At 38.7% G+C, this 21,208-nt stretch overlaps 1 protein-coding gene across 1 annotated transcript; it reads right to left on the reverse strand.

Annotated features, from left to right (window-relative positions):
- Window positions 1-3,575: 3,575 nt before the first annotated feature.
- On the reverse strand, window positions 3,576-5,621 carry chchd1 (coiled-coil-helix-coiled-coil-helix domain containing 1). Its single transcript, XM_067527920.1, has 3 exons — window positions 5,305-5,621; window positions 4,146-4,264; window positions 3,576-4,061 (listed from the first exon to the last, which is right to left on the reverse strand). The coding sequence occupies exons 1-3, from the start codon at window positions 5,441-5,443 to the stop codon at window positions 3,951-3,953; spliced, it is 369 nt and encodes a 122-aa protein (XP_067384021.1). The 5' UTR covers window positions 5,444-5,621; the 3' UTR covers window positions 3,576-3,950.
- Between the last annotated feature and the right edge of the window lie 15,587 nt (window positions 5,622-21,208).

The raw sequence follows: 21,208 nt of genomic DNA on the forward strand, positions 1-21,208 counted from the left end.
TCTCTTTCTCTCTCTCTCTCTCTCTCTCTCTCTCTATCTCACTCACACATACACACGTTGCCCCAATGTTTCAGTGGTGTTCCACATTTAACTCAAAGGTGTTAATCCCTTAAACTTGCCTGACAGGCCTGTCATAAATACATCATCCTCGACACTTTATACCCAAACAGTCTCTCTGATGCTGCCAGATAAAATATAGGCTAATGTGCTGCCAGAGTGCAGAAAAACCCGAAGGTCCCTGAAGACTACATTAACAGAGCAGAGCTTTCAACAGCAGGAGGAGAAAGAGATCAACACAATGAGGCTGCACCCACTGAACTAATGCTGGAAAAAGCTAGAAGAACTAGCCAGGTGAAATGCACTGTAACTTGTTGTCCAAACTTAAAAAGTACTGTACATTCATACTTTAGTTGCTTTAGATTTGTTAGTTTTTTTAAACTTCTGAGGTAGTAAATTTCCTAATTTAAACCACATAAACCTCATTGTTGCTTCTTTAAATTACATTAGTTATATTTTTTAGCATCCAGCAAAATGGGAGTTAAAGATTCTAAATGAGATTACTCTATTTTAAAAGTAAGGTTAAATCTAAAGTGTTCATTCATACAGCTCACAGTTTCTAATTAAAAGACTTCAAAATAGAACATCTTGTGTTTAGTGATTCTGACAATAGAAATTTTAGTTAGAGTTAGCTTGAAATTATAAAATGTATTCAATTCCTTTTTGTAATGGTTGGTTCGATAAAGCTAAAAGATAATCAGTCATCAGGGATTTTTCTGTAGGATGATTTGCATCCAGTGCCAACCATCAGTGCCACAGCACAAAATACAACCCCAATTGCAAAAAAGTTGGACGTGTAAAACGTACATAAAAACAGATTGCAATGATTTAAGAATCTCATCAAACCACATTTTATTCACAGTAGAACATAAACAATAGATTACATGTTAAAACTGAGGAAGTTTAACATTTTATCAAAAATATCATTTTAATTTTGATGCCAGGAACACATCTCAAAAAAGTTGGAAGAGTGGCAACAAAAGGCTGTAAAAGTAATTGTCACTAATAAAAAACAAAGGGAAAAACAAACGTATTAGGTTAATTGGCAACAGGTGAGTAACTGGGTATAAAAGGTGCAGAGCCTCTCAAATGTAAAGATGGGCAGAGGTTCACCAATCTTGGCGACAAACGTTGCCAAGATTGGTGAATTTGGGACAGTTGTGGAACAATTTTAGAAAAACCATCCTCAATGTAAAATTGTGAATACTTTGAAGATCCCACCATCTACAATATATAATATCATCAACAGATTCAGAGAATTAGGATTAGAATCTCTGTGCGCAAGTGACAAGGCCGAAGGTCAAAACTGGATGTGCAAGATTTTCGGAGTCCTCAGGCAGCACTGCATTAAAAACAGGCATCATTGTCTCCTTGACATCACTGCATGAGCACAGGAACACTTGCAGAAATGAATGTATGTGAACACGATTTGCCATGCAAGCCACAAATTTTAGTTAAATCTGTATCAAGCAAAGTTACCGGTAATGGCAACAGAAGTTGCCATTAAGATTAGAATTGTTTCATTAACAGGAAGAGGTTTTATTTATTAGATCATATTTCAGCACCAGGCGCTGTCCATACCCTGTTGCATTGACTCACAAAGTTCACTCTCCATATGAGGGAACTGGTTGGGTCCATGTAACATCTGGGTTTCAGGTTGTTTTGACAAAGCCGGTGTAACTGTAAGTCTTATACTATGTTCCAGTACATTACATATGTGTCAGTACAGAAGCTGTTTTAATATATCATACTTGCAACAACAAAGCCTTTCCTCTCTTTACTCCTCTGGCAAACCTCAGACCACATTTGACACCCCCCAGATAACAGCCTACTGCCTTTTGTAATAACGACCAAATCTAAATCTTTTTCAGTTTGGTAAACAAATGCAAAGTGACTAATTGCTGCTGGCTGTGGAAGAATTTCCTCTGGAGTCTAGACATTTGGGAGGAAGTGATAAGCAGGGTGGGAAAATGGTTTTCTATAATGACGGGCAGATAAACTGGGACACAACAACAATACTACATGGAACAACTGTTGTGCAGGAAGGTTGAGCGGTTGTCCACCAATCTCGCAGTTGCTGCTTCAAGTGTCTGCTTCAATCTGAACTGAAAGCTGGTTCCAGAGGAGAGGAACTAGCTAAAAGCTCTGATGCCATTCTACCTTTGGAAATCCATAAGTAGGCCTGCATTTTGAGATCAAATTGCTCTATTGTGATGAGGTCTTTTAGATATAATGGAGCTTGAGTGTTTAGACCTTTGTATGTAAGAAGCAGGGTTTTAAATTCTATTTTAGATTTTATGGGAAGCAAATGGAGATAAGCTAGTGAAGGCGAAATATGATCTCTTGCTAATTCCAGTCAGCACACTTAGTGTAACATATTGGATTAACTGTATGATTTTTAGAGAGTTATCTCAGTTTATTTATTAGAGCTGAGGCTCAGAAAAGGAGGCAGTGTTCCTGGATCTTATTAGTATATTGTTTCTTGGCATGGGACACTTTGGGATGCAGCAGTGAATGAGTTCGCCACTAATTTAGAGAGATGTTCCTGAGCTCATGCATAATCATGTCAGTTTTTAATGCAGTGCTGTTCAAAGATAATGACCATTCAATATTGGATTTTGGCCTTGTCTCTTGCATGATTGAACCACAGATGATGAATTCGTTGAATTCTTTCCAATTGTACCTTGACAAATGTTATTACATTACATTATTATACCTAGAAAAAGCATTTCAAAAAAGAAAATGGACTGTGAAGCAGAAGAAATCTAATCTTTTAAAATGCTACAAATTTGAAAAAATATCGTTTAAAGGCTTTTATTTTCAAAGTGTGTTTCCTGTCTCTTTCTCTGTGTGTGTTCACTGTAGGTAGACTTCTACACAAACTCAATTTACCATTTAAATGCTAAGAATTTAAAAAACATTTTTTTAAAGGCTTTTATTGTGCAAGTGTGTTTCCTGTGAATGTGTGTGTGTGTGTGTGTGTGTGTTTGTTCTGGTGTGTCCACTTTAGGCAGATTTCACCACAAAGTAATTTTACTATTTAATTGTTGTTTAAATGTACTATTTAATCTTTCTCCTTCTCTGTCCCTTTCTGTAGGTGTCCCTGGGCTTTGAAGCTGTGTTTTCCAGTGTGCAGTTACTGGTCCTACAAACCTGCCCGATGTTTTGTTGCTTTTCTTCTTTTCTCTCTTCACTTTCCACTCACCCCAACCAGTCAAGGCAGACGGCCGCCCACCCTGAGCCTGCTTCTGCTGGAGGGTTTCTTCCGTTAAAGGGAGTTTCTCCTCTCAACTGTTGCCTAGGGCTTGTTCAAGGGGGAAAATGTTGGTGGGAATGTGTAGCAGAGTAGCATGTCATAGATGGACGAATGCTGAGATTATGGTGTATAGTAAAAATCCTGTTTTTTTTCTCCGTAGACTGTATAATTAGGAAACAGTGCACATAAACTATACAGCCCTAAAGCACACTAACTTTTGTCACTTTTCATTATGAACAGACAATGACATGAAATAAGGAAATGGATCAATAATAATTTTATTTTAAAAAGTTTAAATCCATTCAGGAATCCAACAATCTCAGCTCACAGCCAGGAGCCATGATACCCAAGAAGAACAATTATCTACTGATAACATCTCAGCACTCCATGAGACCACTCTGCTAAATTGAATTAAGTTTTGTCTTTTCATCAGAGCCTAATTGGGACATGATGACAATTCTATTTCAAAGCATAAGACAATTTCTGGTGAACACAAAGCTGTACAATTACATACAACAATACGAATATGAAAGCAGTGCAGTGTGTTCAAATCGGACACTTTAGAATCCTGCTCCTTGCTTTATTTTCAGTCCATTGGCCTCTTTTCAACCTTCACATTTCAAGTCTGCTTCCATTCCTAGATCTCAGTCCGCAGGTTAGGGTATCTCTTCAGCAGGGTTGTGGCATGTTTTGGGTGCAGACGTCCTCCTTGGAGGTTGCTTTGCTCAGATTTATTCTTAATAGCAGCCTGTGAAAGAGATACATGATTTGCCTTTCAATAACTTTTATGCTTATTAAAATGACGATAAATTAAGTGTGTGTGGGATCCTACCTGAGCTTTCTCAACACAAGTGTAGAAAGTTTTCATCTCATTAGAACACAGACCATCCACAAAGTTGTTCTGCTTCCAACAGGCCATGAGAAGTGACATCTCTGTGACACAGGTGGCCTCTGTGGAGAGAAAGGTTTACATGGATTTACAGCTTCTACCATTAGGTGTGTTAGTAAAAGCCTGGAAGATTAAAGCACTGGCTGATTTTACTGTATCTAATTAATGGCTATGATTGGCATTCACTCCTCACACCTCGGGGGTTGCAGGGTAGAACTACCAGTGGGCTGGGCCCTTCCTGTGTGGAGTTTGCAGCTTCCCCTACCTGCATGGGTACCAAGTTTATCAGGCTCCAAAAATAATTGAATTGCCTGAAAATGAATGTCTATCACACTCCGTCAGCCCTGTGATGGATGTACCTCGCCTGTCTCCCATTGCCAGCTGGAACATGTGACCCTCTCCTTGGAATAATTATGACGAGCAGAGCTCTTAGACTCTCCCACCTTAAACAGTTTATTGTAAGCAGAGTCTTCCAGTAGTCTGAGCCAGTAAAGGTAATTTCATTATTAGGACAGTGTCAGTTAGTTAGTTTCAACTCTGATAATGAACTATATGGTCATCTATCTGGCTTTTGCAATGAAATGTATGAAAGGCCCACATGTACTGGTTTTAAATGTCATTACTGTGAATAAATATTGTTGTACAATGCTATCGAGACAGATACAGGGAAAGTTCTAATTTATTGAAACTTCATTTCAACTTCAACACGCATTTATTAACCACAGAAAACAACCAGCCAAAATTACTTGTAAATACACACAGTATATAATTAATATAGTTAATCACTGCAAAGGACAAAGCAGCAGACAATTTATGAAGGAGCGGATTAAACTAAGATCAGAGCACTGGGACTTTTTTTTTAGCCAGATGTTGTTACATGTACAAATAAACATCAACACCTATCATCATAATATCACATGACTTTCTAAAATGTGCTAATACTGCCCGAACCAGATTACTATCAAATCAAGTCCCCCATGGTGTTGGTGTGACTCCGTGTGGACACTGTGGACCAACTGCATGTTGGGTCCGTGCCTCTGTGGCTGACCTTTAAAGGGCTTCTAGGCTATGTATACATACAGAGCGAAGGACGTCTTTTTACCTCCTTTCTTGAGTTTGCGGTTAGCTACAGTATCTCTCAGAGCCAGGGGCCTGTTGGGTTTCAGTACAGGTTTTCCGTCCTGTTTGCTGATCAACCTTCTGACCTTCTCCAGGAAGACGATGCCTCCCTGCGCTGCCATGTCAACCACAAGTCCTCACCTGCTCCTCAGGAGTTCTGAGCTCTTAGCCCAGCGGAGATGTGTGACAAACTATTCTCACAGATAGAACGACGAGAGAAAACAACGAGCTTTACTTTATTGTCTCACCCCCTCACCGAACTGCTCCGTGCAGCGCCATGTTTTGTCGTAAGACCCGATTAAGTGTCGTAAAAAGCCATGCTGCAGTTGAGCAGCCACTGTCACATTTAGGTGCTGTCGTAATTTTCATAACTCATTCAAGAAATCATTCCATGTCATAAACAGTAACAAGAGCACATATAGCTACATTCAAATGCATTATTACTAAATAAAGACCCTTTGAATATTCGTATTCATAGTTATTTAGTGAAGGTTTTTTTAAATAAAGGTTGATTTTATGCACTTAATGTTCTGCCCGATGATTAATCCATAATAATATGTATAATGTATTAGTTGCTTGTATTTTTTAAGATACTAGTAAATATATGTGGGAAAAAATGTAGTGGAGTAAGAGTAAAATAATTCCCTCAATTGTTGTACAGTAAATCTGTTTTTAAATACAGTACTTAAGTAAACGTATTTACCACCTCTGAAGGCAACATGTCTAAATTGTATCAAAATGTGACTGAGATCCAAATGTGAATGTAGAAATTTTATTTGAGATGCCATTGTTTTTCACGGACATTAAATTTGTATTTACAAGGCTAAACACAGCCTAAAGAATCCAACAGGGAATATATGGACAAGACACTGAAACCACTGTATTAGCAGTCTCATCTATGCTAAATTAAATATATATGAAATATGAAGTGTTCTTGGAAATAAAAATGTCTAAACAGTGTAAGATCAACAGCTTTCGGCTTGTCCCTTCAGGGGTCGCCACAGTGGAACGTGTTGTGCACGTTGATTTGGCATGAGTTTTTACTCTGGATGCCTTTGCTGCTGCAACCGTCCCATTTTTGTTCGCGTTCGAGACCAGCAACAGGCTTTTGGTGGCTGGATGGGGCCACACCTTGTGGAGTAGGATTCAAGACCATAGCCTTCTGCATCCCAACCTAATGCTGTACCACAGATCCACCAGCCCCCCCCCCCAAACAATGTGTAAACAGTCTATGTAGCCAGATTTACAAAATGACATGAATGCTTCCAAAGAGAGGGAAGATATTTGTAAAGCTGATGCCAAAAGTAGAACAGTGGTTTTATTAGAGCTCAAATGATGCTATATCTTTTTCAGATAACTCCTGCTGTTGCATACTGTTACTTTAGTATGAGCTTGTGTGTAGCAGTGATGTAAAGAGATTATCTGCTGCCCCAGAACTAGGGCGGCAGACAGAGTCAGGTCATAAAACTTTGTGTGGTCTGAACAATTGAAAGAAACAGTAGAAGTAGCTTTGTAAGGTAACTGAGGAGATATATAAAGAGTAAGAGCAGGTGAAACTGATTAATGATAATTAGCGAAGCAAAATGAACGCGAAGAAACCAAAACAGGAAGTGACTGCAAAATAACCACTTGAAGGAGGAAGAAAAATTAGCAATCCTGACAGTTGTGTACAGTTTGCAGTGCAATGGGCTGTGTGTTCTTCTTATTTTTGGCCTACAGCTACATGACATTGAAGGAGAATGCAGGGCAAGTTGTAACACCATCCTGTTTCTGAGGGCATGTTCAGTGTGGATGCAGCATAAGAGATGGGAGCAGATCACTATGGTGTCAGTTAGTTCCTGACTGTGTCTGTATATGGTTTTCTGCAGCGCGAGTAATGAACAGTTCCTCTTCTCAGAAATCAGCTTAATACATGTTCAGACAGAGTTTCGGAAAAAAAAAGTAAAAGTTCTTTCACACCATGATATCTGTTGGAGGATTCCATTTTGTGAGCAATTTGGTCTATTTACCTGTGCCTGCCACGGTAGATAGAATGGGTTACCTCGATATGACTTACCAGTCATAATCAAAAAGGTAAAGCAGCACTTCTCTATGGTGACACTTTTTAGAATCAGGACAGACAAAACACAACCTCCAACTTACCCACAGAAAGGCAGGGGAATCCTCACAAGATGGCACCCATGTCCCCAACTGTTAACTTGTTGTGACGTAAATATTACATTTGACATTGACTACGCTGACTTACTTTATACCCTAACCTTAACAATAACCCATAACCCCTAAACTAAGTCATTATCCTAAAGGTCAATGATTACCATGGTGGGGACCAGCATGTGGTCTCTCATTTGAAAAAGGTTTGTCACCTTTACTTTTTCCACTAGTGAGCGTTTGCACAATCCTTCCACGGTCTACTTGGAAACTGTATTTCTGTATGTCTTTAACCAAGATGGAATATGCTGCACTGGGAGGTGTCTAGGCTTTATTAGCAATACTTTAATGTTGGCTGCAGCTTTTATTTTTAAATGCTCAGCAAAATTGGGAAGAAGGCACAAGCCTGAGTTCAACTTTTAACACTACACTGAAGACCACTGACACACACAAACACACAGACACACTCGAAACCAACTCTTCTTCATCTCTGATAAATGATGAAATTATGCTGACAGTGTTTGACATTCTTTAAGAAGTGCTGATGAAGCCGTTTAACTTTTTCTCTGACAAAACACAATGTAATTATTAATACAAGAAAAGGTGATGCATTGGTAAATATGATCCTGTCCCAACTTTTGAAACATGTTGCTGGCTTCCAATTTTAAAAAAGCAAACATTTTCAATTAACTCAAATTTCTTAATTTCAACATTTGATATGTTCAATTTTATTATTAGCAATCAAAAATATGTTCCATTCTTTTTATTTACACAACTTTTTGGAAATTAACTCTGTATGTAGTCATCTGGGAAAAAAACTAATATATATATATATATATATATATATATATATATATAGTTTTATAATATAATTAATTCTTAAGTAAAACATATTCCCTGATTATTTGAGAAGATTATCACATTACTGAGTTTTTTCTCCCCAAAATATCAGAGGTTTGTCACTCTCAGTCCTTGCTGTTGAGACAGGTTTAAACACATTCAAGGTATGTCTGTATAATTATGACAGAGTTTTGATCATCTTCAACAAGGAAAATTGTTCTGTCTACCAGTCACCACAGAAAGAATATCCTACCCTCACTGCAGAGCATTAAACACAAGGAGACAGACACAGCTCAGAGCATGTTGTGGGTTTCCCGTTGTAACAAGCGAGGCGGTAAATCAATCATGTCATTTCAGATGGGAATGCTGGCTGACTGGACTCAAAAAAACCAAATATGCACAGTGACTTAGCGTCATGGAATAGCAAATTATCACTGTAGGTCCAAAACAATTAATATCAACTATACAATAGCGGAATACACATAGATTACAATAAATATTCAGATATTACCTTCTTTACAGTAAATTAGCAGAAACGCCATTCTTTTCTATATGGCACTTATGTTTAATAAAAGCTTAACATTCCCCACATTTTCTTCAGGCACTTTGCTTTCAAATATGTATTTTCTTTGACTTAGCTTATTTTGCAAACTCCTCCAAATGATGTCATCTGGAACAAACAAGCACAGGTGCAAATGATATACTACTACTATTGATAAAAAAAAAAAAGTTAGTGTAATGTTAATGAGAACCTGGACTAAATGCAAATCGACTAAATGTAAAATTTTGTTTTATTTAAATCCATAAGTTTTATTTGGTTTCTTTTTATTTGTCTGCATTTTTCCACGGTAGTCTTCTTCTTTTCCTTTCGGCTGCTCCCTTTCAGGTGTCGCCACAGGGAATCATGTGCCTCCATCTAACTCTATCCTCTGCATCTTCTTCACTTACACCAACTAACTTCATGTCCTCCCTCACTACATCCATAAATCTCTTCTTTGGTTTTCCTCTAGACCTCCTGCCTGCAAGCTCCAACCTCAGCATCCTCACTTCTCTCTTACTAATCTTTGCTACTTCCTGCTCCACACCAGTCACCTCTTCTACTCTTCGTTCCCTTTCATTTTCCTCATTCATCAACTCTTCAAAGTTCTCCTTCCATCTTCCCATCACACTCCTGGCACCTGTCAATACATTTCCATCCTTATCTTTAATCCCACTAACCTGCTGCACATCCTTCCCATCTCTATCTCTTTGTCTGGCCAACCTGTACAAATCCACCTCTCCCTCCTTAGTGTCCAACCTAACATACAAGTCCTCATATGCTCTTTGTTTGGCCTTTGCCACCTCTATCTTCACCTTACGCTGTATCTCCCTGTACTGCTGTCTTCTCACTTCAGTCCTCTCAATGTCCCACTACTTCTTAGCTAACCTCTTTCTCTGTATACACTCCTGAACTTCCTTGTTCCACCACCAAGTCTCCTTGTCCGCTTTCCTCTTTCCAGATGACACACCGAGTACCCTCCTACCTGTCTCCCTGATCACATTAGCTGTAGTGGTACAGTCATCTGGAAGCACCTCCAAACCACCCAGATTCTGTCTCAGCTCCTCCCTGAAAACTACACAGCATTCTTCCTTTTTCAACTTCCACCACTTCGTCCTCTGCTCTGCCTTAGTCCTCTTCATCTTCCTCACCACCAGCATCATTTTACACACCACCATCCTGTGTTGTCTGGCTACACTCTCCCCTAACAACACTTTACAGTCACTGATCTCTTTCAGATTACAACGTCTACACAAGATGTCGTCTACCTGAGTGCTTCTACCTCCGCTGTTGTACGTCACCCTATGTTCCTGCCTCTTCTGGAAGAAAGTGTTTACTACAGCCATTTCCATCCTCTTTGCAAAGTCAACCACCATCTGACCTTCTGCGTTCCTGTCCTGAACACCAAACCTGCCCATCACAGTCTCATCACCTCTGTTCCCTTCACCTACATGTCCATTGAAATCTGCACCAATCACCACTCTCTCACCTCTGGGAATGCTCTGCATCACTTCATCTAACTCACTCCAGAATTTCTCCTTCTCTTCTAACTCGCATCCTACCTGTGGGGCATAACCACTCACAACATTGAACATCACCCCTTCAACTTCCAGCTTCAGACTCATCAACCTGTCTGATACTCTTTTCACCTCTAGAACATTCCTCACAAAATCCTCTTTCAATATAACTCCTACTCCATTTCTCTTCCTATCTGAACCATGGTAAAACAACTTAAACCCTGCTCCTAAGCTTCTAGCCTTGCTACCTTTCCACCTGGTCTCCTCGACACACAGTATATCCACCATCCTTCTCTGCATCATGTCGATCAACTCCCTATCCTTCCCTGTCATAGTACCAACATTCAAAGTCCCTACTGTCAGTCCTACATTCTTAGCTTTCCTCTTCTCTCTCTGCCTACGAACACAACTTCCTCCTCTTCTTCTTCGTCTTCGACCAACAGTAGTCCAATTTCCACCGGTACCCTGTAGGTCAACAGCACCGGTGGCGGTCGTTGTTAACCCGGGCCCCGACCGATCCGGTATGAAAGTCATTGTCACGATTCGCATGTTTGATTTGGCATGTGTTTTACGTCGGATGCCCTTCCTGCCACAACCCTCTGCATTTATCCAGACTTGGGACTGGCACAAGAAGACACTGGCTTGTGCCCCCTTGCGGTTGGATTCATTTTTCCACGGTAGTATTTACATATAATGCTTGAGTCTAGATTCTCTCTCTGTCTGTTGCTTTTGCATTTCAAAGGCAGTTGGGCACAGAAAGACCTGCATAAAGGAATGAAATAAGAAAACTTTCTTAGGAAAATCAATCTTTTTTTTAGTATTTCAACAGTTTATCTCAAAAAAAGGTGTAGAGAACAGCAGGGTTGTTCTCTTTAGTAAAATCACCATGTTATATTAGGAGATGTATTTTTGTAGTTCATTGTGTAGTGACTGACTAAAAGAGATAAAAGTTTAACTAAAAGTTGTTTTGTTGGGGGGAAAATGGCTTCTGTCTCAGCCTGTCTGTTCACTGATTTGAAAATGTGACACAGTCAAGAAAACTTTGTGGAGCCTCTGCAGATTAGGCCACAGATTCTCAGTTTTGTACATAGCAACACAGATGGGACATCTTTCATAAAGATTTAACAAATTTTGAGCAATGGGTTTCACACGGGTATATGTCAGTGCTGCTCTACATTAAGCCTCAGCCTGGAGAGGACTATGTTCTCCAGTATGGTCATAGAGTTTGAATCTTCTTATGTAGACACTCTTTCTGAACAAGCCAAGCCCCTTACAGCCCCACACAGACTGCTGCCCCTTGAGCTCCTATAATTCTATAATGCACAGGAGTGTCCAAGATGCTGTCTGTGGTGCAGTTCTGGGTGAGAACACTCTCTTCATGATGAATACAATAAACAGCTGTTGGTCTGATGCAGTAGATTTAAAAGTGCATCAGAATAAATCCTTCAAAATGACCAGGCAATAGGAAAAATAATGCCAGTGTTGAAATTTCAGAATGAAGTAATAAGTTAACAGCTTACAGCTTTTTTTTCCGCAGCAGTAAATCAGGTTATTTACAAACCCTCTGTATGTATGAAAGCAGTATTGGAATTGACAGTGCCACTATCAAAGTAGGGTATAAATGAAATGTGTCTAACATACTTCTCTGCCACTCCAGACGTCCTCATACAATACCACAGCTCCTCTCTCTGCTCCCTGTTATATGCTTTCTCTAAATCTACGAAGACACAATGCAACTCACTATGACCCTCTCTGTACTTCACAGGGAAGTCTCTGTCCATCAGCATCCTCAAAGCAAATACTGCATCTGTTGTACTCTTTCTAGGTATGAAACCATATTGCTGCTCACAAATGCTCACCTCTGCCCTTAGCCTAGCGTCCACTAGTACAACTCTCTAATGCCATATTGTCATTTATGTTGTGTTTCTACAGCAGCCAACACCTACGGATGCTGGTAGGTTGAGTAATTTGTTTGTTAGGAACTACGCTTAGCTGGCAGTTTGTGAAAGCCGTTGGTAGATACATGTGGTTAGAATTACTGCAGTGAATCCTCCTTCATGAATATGATTATGGTCCATTTTTGTTTATATTGTCCAGCAGTTTCAACTGCGTGACAACTTATTGGTATAACAGTCTAATTCAGTCCCAGTTTTACTGCCAACTGAGTGTATTTGATACAACACTAAAGCATAAGTGTTTTTTATAAAACAATGTTGCTTTCATAGCTTCTCAGTTTACCCACCAAAACTCAGAGTGCAAGCGCAGAGATCCAGAAGTAATATTTTTGCAAGTGTTCAGCAGCATCTGAGTGAGAGGAGGGTTTAGAGGGAGCACAGGAAAGCACACAAACAATTTTGTGCGGGATCCCAGTGGATCTGAGTGTAACCAGGGACATTTTGAGTGTGAGGGACAGGTGTTAAGGAAAGAAATTACAAAATTTGAACACAGAATCATTAATCATTATGAAAAAACATGCTCTTGATAATATAGGAGAATTATTTAATAAAAAGCTGTAAATGACATGAACAATAAGCCTATAGCTGACGCTCTAAGTAATTTTCCATTGGGAGAAGTAATGTATTATCAGTGCAACTGACACTTAGAGCCTCCCAGCTTCTGGATTTTAAAACCGACCCCAACAGGTTCCACCTCTAAGCCTATTATGGCTTTATTTTCACATGTGGTGACAGAAGCCATACATGTAGGTCCAAAAAATGCTTTGAAATAATTTAGTTTCACTGAAGGATAGAAGTTAATTTTTGTCAAAGTCTCCACAAACAGAAATCAACCGAAGCAAAATTTGGCCAAGGTACATATTCTGACATTTATTTGATCCGTACAGTTAATTACTTGTAATTGCTTTAGATTATGGTGAAATAACTGCAAAATAAAGACATGCAGTTTTCTTATATTTACTGAATGGAAAATTGCAATTTTATTTCTTTTTTCCTTTCAAGTTCAGGGTCACCATAATGGATAATTTACCCGTATGTTGATTTGGCACAGTTTTTATGCCAGATACCCTTCCTGACGCAACCCTCCCCTAATTCTCCTGGGCTTGGAACCAGCACTGCACAGCTGGGGATGGGCTGTTAAGGGTTGAAATCCTAATGTATCATATGCACAGAACCCTGTTTTCTCAGCATTTTAATTGCTTTGAAAGCTTTTCATTCAACAAGATGCTTAACTATGGACTCTCATCTAAATTAGAGACCTAAAACAAACTATACCAGAATTGGTCACTTCAGATTATTTAGAACAGAATGACCTCATCTGCACTTTGAGTAGATGCATTAATTAATGCTTTTGAGATCACCTCCTTAACCCTAAAGTGAATAACATAGACGGTGAAAAGTCAAAAGGCAATAAAACGACATGCAAGTGTCACTTTCAACAGCTTTCGGCTTGCAGGGGTCGACACAGCAGAACATGTTCCACACGTTGATTTGGCATGTGTTTTTACATCGGATGCCCTTCCTGCCGCAACCCTGCAATTTTATCACATTATTGCATTATGTTTTTCACATTTTTGGAAATAACAACGGTGTGTTTTTGTGAAATACGCAAATCAATAATGAGATTAATTTGGCAAAACTGTATTTTGCCACCACACCACCACTGCTTTTTAGATGATAATACATAATAGTATACACTTATTTCAATGCTGAATCATGAGACCATAATGTTTCTATCTAAAAGTATAGATTATTAAATGCATGTTTTTTTTTATAATGCCCTAAAGGTTTATGTATTGCATTGCTAGACTGGTGAATAATAAAAAAGAAAATCATGTTGGGGTCTACTGAACTAATTTCTATCAACCCTTTTGTCAAACAAGAATAAAGTTAACGTAATTAGAATTTATTATGTCCACAGAACAAATGGTAAACATGTAGCCTGTGAATTCATTCTTTAAGTCAATGTAATTTGATTTCATTAAGGTGAATGACCTTATATTCTGTTGATCAGTCAATGCAATAAGTTCTTTGCTTCTTTGCTTTTAAATAACATTTAATTCAACCTGCTGAGGAAATTACATCAAGTAGTCAATGTTTTATTGTTTCAAGTGTAAATAGTTACTGATTTATTATGAGTCTCCCATGTGGGCTGACTATGTGAGTCATCTTTACTAAGAGAGCGAGCTCCTTTAAGAAGAGCTCCTTTCTGTGTTTAAGTGTCTTTGTGTTTGTGAGGGTTTGTTTGGTTGCCTATTTTTTAGACATGGATAATTAATGGGTGCACTGGGTTAGAGTAAAGCAACAGCTGGTATAGTGTAGAAAGGGCTAGTTTGTGTGTGCATTGGGGGTTGAATTAGATTCACCTTCCCCTGCTGAGTGCTGACCCAAAACCCTTGCACATTCAAACTGAGCATACTTTGTCGCTTAATGTGAAGCAAATCTAAATCTATTAATCTAATTCAGTTTTTAAATGCAAAGCTAATAGTGTATATTGACAGTAAATACAAAGTTAATATTTAGAAGTAAGTGTTGATATAAATTTATGATGTAAATTGTATTAAAAATGGAATATTTCGAGTAACAGAGCTTGAGGTTATGGTATTTAAAGGGAAATAAGGGAACACAGCAGACAGCTCCTGGTGCTGAAACAGGAAACTTAAAGGAGAATTGTTGAGGAGATTTTAAGACAAAGGAACCGGACGTCCAAAATTGTAAACTCACTTATGTCTTTTAGGACTCATAATTTCACTCAATTGGTTTAGGAGCTGTCCAACCGACTGTCAGGGGTGTACTGTGCGTCATGTAGCTGCCAGCTTTAATGTGTGGAGTAAGTATTATGTATTTATATTATTCAAAAGTTTGAATAATTGGGTTTGTAAAGATATACACTTTAAACAATTTATCTATAAAGAATAAATCACATTGTCACAGTAATTTCAAGAGAAGAGGCCAAAAATATTTTATTCCAACTTTATGGGCAACAGTAAAATAATTCAATACATTTATTCAACAATCATTTGGTCACTTTGATTGATCAGCTCTCTATCAGGAGTCTGACAACTCTAATTAAGTGCTTAGTTAAATTAATGAAGTCCCCTTTAAAGGAATAGTTTTACATGTGAGAGAATATTTCAATTCATTATAAAGGCAAATAAGAAATAAAAACATATCTTATGTCTCTGTGTTATAGTTATGATGTAGCAATCTTAGCTTATCATAAAGTCTGGAAGCAAGGGGAGATTTGCAAAATCTATGTATGTATCCAATATGTTAAAGCTACAGTAAGTGACTTTACGTAACTAAATTATATTTTAACAGACATACAGCAAAAGATTTGTGACTCAGACTCAATGAACAGTTGAGCAGTGCAGAGTTCTCCCTTTACAGGGTTTTGACTGGGGTTTACCTTTCTTAACCAATCAGAAAGGGTCAGTTATTTCTGTTTGTCTGGTTTTATAGCTTCCTGAAATTATATGATATGACTAAAATCTGCAGGGCTGGATGGAATTTGGTGGAGTGTTGTGGATTGATTTAAAGTCGCAAGCTATGACGCACTGACTCATTATTTGGCTGCTTTTCCTTCCATGTAGGCCACTTTTCCCTTTGTATATTTCTCTCCTTGTCACTGTTTTCACTCGGAATGCAGGTTTTTCACACCTCTGTTCCACGAAGGCCCATCCTACTCTGCCATTGATTGACTGCCATTCTTACCTTGACCAATTTCAGTCCTAATGCCTCAACTGATGGCCAATCAGAGGCAAGTACGATTTCCCTGATGCTGAGAAAGAGTCGCCGGTCAAAATGTAATAAAACAGAATAAAAACTCAATGATATGTCCAAATAAACCTTAATCAGACAGAAATAATTTCAGTAAAACTGAAATGTTATTGGGCAAGTGTTGCGCAGGAAGGTAGAGTGGTTGTCAACCAATCTTGCAGTCGTTGGTTCAATCCCTGGCTCCCTGTCTTTCTCCTTCTCTGTCTCCCTCTCTCTGTCCCTTTCTGCAGGCATCCCCCGCTTTGGAGCTGTGCGTCTTCCAGTGTGCAGCTACTGGTCCTACCATCCTGCCAATGTTGTGTCGTTGCTTTTGTTCCTCTTTTCTTTTCTCTCTCCACTTTACACTCAGCCCAACCGGTCAAGGCAGATTGCCGCCCACCCTGACCCTGGTTCTGCTGGAGGTTTCTTCAATTAAAGGGAGTTTTTTCCTCTCCATTGTTGCTTGCTCAAGGGGTAAATTGTTGGGTTCTCTCTATACATCTTTATAGTATTGACTTTATTCTGTAAAGTGCCTTGACATGAGTTTGTTGTGAATTATAAATAAAGTTGAATTGAATTGGTGCCGACGAAGCCGAAAGGAGGTGAAGGACAGTGTGGTGGGAAAGCATTAGACTGTCTGAGGCTGTCTGACAAACTGAATTGATTATCCAGAACAAGCCATTAGCTAATGAAGTGCGTGTCTATGTCTGGAGAATACCAGTGTTTTTCTCAGAGAACTCACTATCCACCAACACACCCGAAACCATCTACATTCAAGTTTACACACAAAAAGCCATAAGGAGTCACAAACAGTGGCATTGATGTGGCATAAAAATCATAGCATTTATGTCAAACACCTTCCTTCATGTTTAGATAATGAAAAACAAGGTGGTTCTTGAAATCCAGTGCATTAGTCTGAACAATGCTCCTGAATACTGATGACTACCTGTTTGTGGCTATGACTTCCCAAATTGCTTCTCTTAGGCATTGAATAAAAACACTTTGGCATTTGATATTTTGGCAGACACTCACGTCTTTAGAGAAATTTTCATAATTAGTTTACTTTCCAAGAATTAGATAATGAGATCAGTTTTGTGGGTGTGTGTTAAAGTACAGAACTGGAGTCAAATGAAGATCTGTGCTAACCAGCTTCATACCAACGCTTTTTCCACATAAAAATCTATTGGGCTCATCATCTTACTGTTTTCTTGTGCACCTTCACGACCCCCAGACAGGATGATTTAAATGACCACCTGATGTTTTTCTTTGTGAGGCAAAGACTTAAGTTGAGTATTACGTTTGTGTACTTATACTACTTATAGGTTCACAGTGGTGCTGGAGCCCATCACAGCTGTCAGTGGGAAAGAGTGGGGGTCAACAGTAAATTCAGCTTTTGGTTTGAAACCAAAGGACCATTAACCCAGAGTGTTTAGGCAGTCTAACCGTGCCAGCTAAATGCATCTGGATGTTGAAAAGTCTCAATAAAAAATCACTTCCACTCCTCATCCCCATCACTGCGCAACACCTGAAAATGCATTCAAATGGAATGAAAATATGTGGAATTCCCGTTTAAGACATGTCTCTTCATTCCATTATACTAAGCGGATCAAAAGTTTATTTTTCTAAATCGACCCACATTGTCTATGGGCTGAAGAGGTCCTTTGAGACATTACTCTGTCAGCCCATAAAGTTCACTTATGGAACCTGAGTACAATTAGATTGTCTGCAGTAATAATTTTGTTAGCTGGAGGGCAGCACACAAGGAATGTCTGACGTTTCCTGCCTTAGGTTATCAGAGTATGTTTGAACTGTCAACTAAATGTTTGCCATTCATTACATTTTCCAACTCCAGTCTGGGTCAGAAACTAAGCAGGGTTACAAAGGTTACACACTAGCTCCACAGTTGCTTTAGTGCTCTGTCTTCATTCATAAGTTGTTTAATTTGAGATTGGTCCATGTGGAAATGTGGACACATGCTGCTGCTACAGACTAAAGAAGCCTTTGAGCAGCCTGTTAAACAGACACACACTAAAACCAACACTTAATTGTTTTTGAATGCTTTTGTAAAGTAGTATTATAAAGGAGTAATGGGGGGTCAGGATATCAGCTTTCACAAGGTAATAAGTGTGAAAGCATTTTATTTTATTTGCTTTATACATAGTTAGTTATAATACAACAACATATTTTAATGGTCTAATGTTTTCTATACCAGGGTGGTAACTACTACTCATAGTCTCGACATTTACAATTTGTGATACTTGTAGTTTTCTGGAGTATTTCCATTTGAGCTACTTTTACTTCTACTGCACTATGATTAAAATTTTGTACTTTATAAAGATAAAGATTGTTAATACAAAGTCTAATTAGATACCACTACATTAGATACCAGATTATTAAATAATGACATATTCTCATGGATTAGGCACCTGTTTGTACATAAAGTGGTTAAAATCAGATTGAACTTTTTAAGTTTTAGTAGTGCCACTTCTTGGATATATTTCCTAAGGTGAAACGTGTTGCTTTATTCGAATCTTTTCAGATTAAAACTTTTAAAATGCTTAGTCGACAGCATTGGGGTGTGTGGGGTGGGATGTGGCTTCATCAGATGACTTCACCTGTTAAGATTCCTTACTTCGTTACCTTATGTTTCCTCAATGCAGTAAACAGGAGCTGCAAAGTTACATCATGCCTTGAGACCTGCAGATGATGAAACTGCATGTAACCCTAGCTTTCAGGTGGGGGTAGGGTTTTGAGGTGGTGCTGGCACCATGCAGGGCAGAAAGGTGCAGGTACTCCCCCTGCAGGACAAAGAACAGGCCAAAGCTGTGGTGTTTCCCTCCCTGACAATAAGCAATGCTTTAAAACTTGACTGTGACGTTGTGAATTAATATGTGTAATTTGATTCAGCACTTGTTATCAGCTACTGTGAAAAAATGAGAAGTGTGGTGGTGGCATCAAATTGAAATTAGGAAATAAAATGATTTGCAAATCTTTGCCACCTTCTTGTTTTTTTAATATTTCACAGAGTTGAAATGTTCTGAGAAGCTGCTTCTTGAGATCAAACATTAACAGAAAAATGTAAAATTTTGTGTAGTGAGACAGAATGTTGGACTTTAAATGAACAGCTGCAGCTCCAGTGGTGCTTTAGAGCCTCTGAGTTGCTGTTGGTGGTAATTCCTCTGTAGACGTTCCAATTTAGCTTAATCATTCAGTCATGGGGCAGCAACACAGTGACTGTTTTTACATGCAGTGAGCAGGTTAGTCATTGAAACCAGATTTTAACTGTATAGGGACAGAAAATGCTTTTTTTTTTTTTGCAGCACTAGAAGATGAAAAGAGAGGGAGGGGGACACACCATCACACCATCACTGATCTGTCCTGAACTTTTAACACAGTGATAAAAAATCTTAAGTAAGAATTAAAATGGTGAGTGTGGTTTTCAAAAGACTACTGTTTTGTAGTCTGAACCAGTGAAGATCCTCATAAAAACAATGGACTGCAAGCAGTTCGTTCTCACTGGAGTAACTACTGCAGTTGTCTCCCTCTCCCCTCCTTCTACCAGCACTGAATGTTCTTCCCAACCATTCATTTACTGGCTTTTGTTTTGACACATCGTGACATTTTCCTGTCACAACCGCCCAGCAGGGTGAGGTGTGTGTTTATATCACCACTCACTGCTTTGTGTCCCAGCTTCAGCTACTCTCTCTGCAGCCGATAATCGACTGATGAGCTTTGAAAAGATTAAAAGCTTATTAAGGTGGAGGGAGAGGAGGCAGCTTGTACAGCGGGGAGACAGAGAGAGGCTAGTGAAGAGAATGGAGAGTTCCACTGGGAAGGAAAGAAACTGTTACAGATGCGTATAAATAACAGTAACAAATGTTTACAATAATAACACATATTTAAACAGGCTACTGCACAGTAGCCTGTTTATTTTTCAATAAATTAAAAAAAAATATTTCATGGAGTTTTGCTTGTAATATCTCACCCATAGTAGGTTTGGCACAGTGGTGGCTAATTAAATTCCCGTAAGACAGGTACATGTAGGAGTGTGGGAAAAAGCAGTCCTTGTCTCCCCCCTCATCAACTGTTGCTACTGATAGTTTTATATGAATACACTGGATAATTATGAATATTTACCTGCTGCGGGCACTTCAACAACAACATGATGGTCACCTAAATCACTGAGATTAATCCTCTGTGGAACATGAAGGTACCACATTTCATCCATCCCATAACTGGTGCAAACATTATTCAAAATCTGACAGATCACTCTTCTTGTCCAGATTGAGAATTCATTTATAAACTTCTATCACTTCTAGTCCAGCTGATGAGCTAATTCTGTCTGTACCTTAGTGATAAATGCACTTTCACTAGAAACACAGCACCAGTCAGTCTGAAAGAAATATTTTCCTGAGTGCGACGGATGCTTCAGGCATTATAACACCATTAAACAGTGTGTTATCCGCCTTTTAAATAAGGCAATCTATCTTTGTACATGATTTAGGTAATGTAAACATCTCTCTCATACACACAAAACTGTCCTCATCCTCAAACTGTAAACACACATACACACTGTCCTGTTTCATTTCATTGAAACGGTTTTCACAATGCAATATATTTTCATTTGGATTATTATGTTCGCATGTATTGTCAGTGATTTACATTTCAAAGTGTAACGGTTAGTGTATATTAAGAGAGAAGGGATGATAATAAAAAGGATTTTATATGAACAAAAGGGCAAACAAACAGAAATTCACTCCAGGAGAAAAGGAAAAAAACGCATGTCCTAACAACTGACTGAACAAACAATAAATAAGGATAAATTACACCAAAAAAACAAACCACATCACTCCAAAGGGTAAGACAAGTATAAATAAACAATTAAATTAAATGCTTAACTAAAACTGAAAGACAGCCAAAAATGAAATACTGAACAAAGTGTCTAAACTGAAAACGACTCACAGTGACATCAGAGAACCAAACAGTGGCTGAACAGAAACAGACTAACAAACAGATTAACAAAACTCACACTGAACAAGGAGATGAATACAGTTCAGACCAAAGGAAGAACTAGGAACGATGTGTTGCGAGAGCTGGATAAAATAAAGAGGGAAACAGGGAAACAGGCGA

Source organism: Channa argus, chromosome 1 (assembly GCF_033026475.1).
Source record: "Channa argus isolate prfri chromosome 1, Channa argus male v1.0, whole genome shotgun sequence".
Lineage (NCBI taxonomy): Eukaryota > Metazoa > Chordata > Actinopteri > Anabantiformes > Channidae > Channa > Channa argus.

What these genes read in the sequence shown, in the direction of transcription:
- chchd1 (XM_067527920.1), bottom strand. Translation starts at nt 5,443, where the DNA reads ATGGCAGCGCAGGGAGGCATCGTCTTCCTGGAGAAGGTCAGAAGGTTG. An exon ending in CCGCAAACTCAAGAAAGGAG is followed by an intron (nt 4,265 to 5,304) that starts GTAAAAAGACGT and finishes TTCTCTCCACAG; the next exon opens with AGGCCACCTGTGTCACAGAG. An exon ending in CTTGTGTTGAGAAAGCTCAG is followed by an intron (nt 4,062 to 4,145) that starts GTAGGATCCCAC and finishes TCTCTTTCACAG; the next exon opens with GCTGCTATTAAGAATAAATC.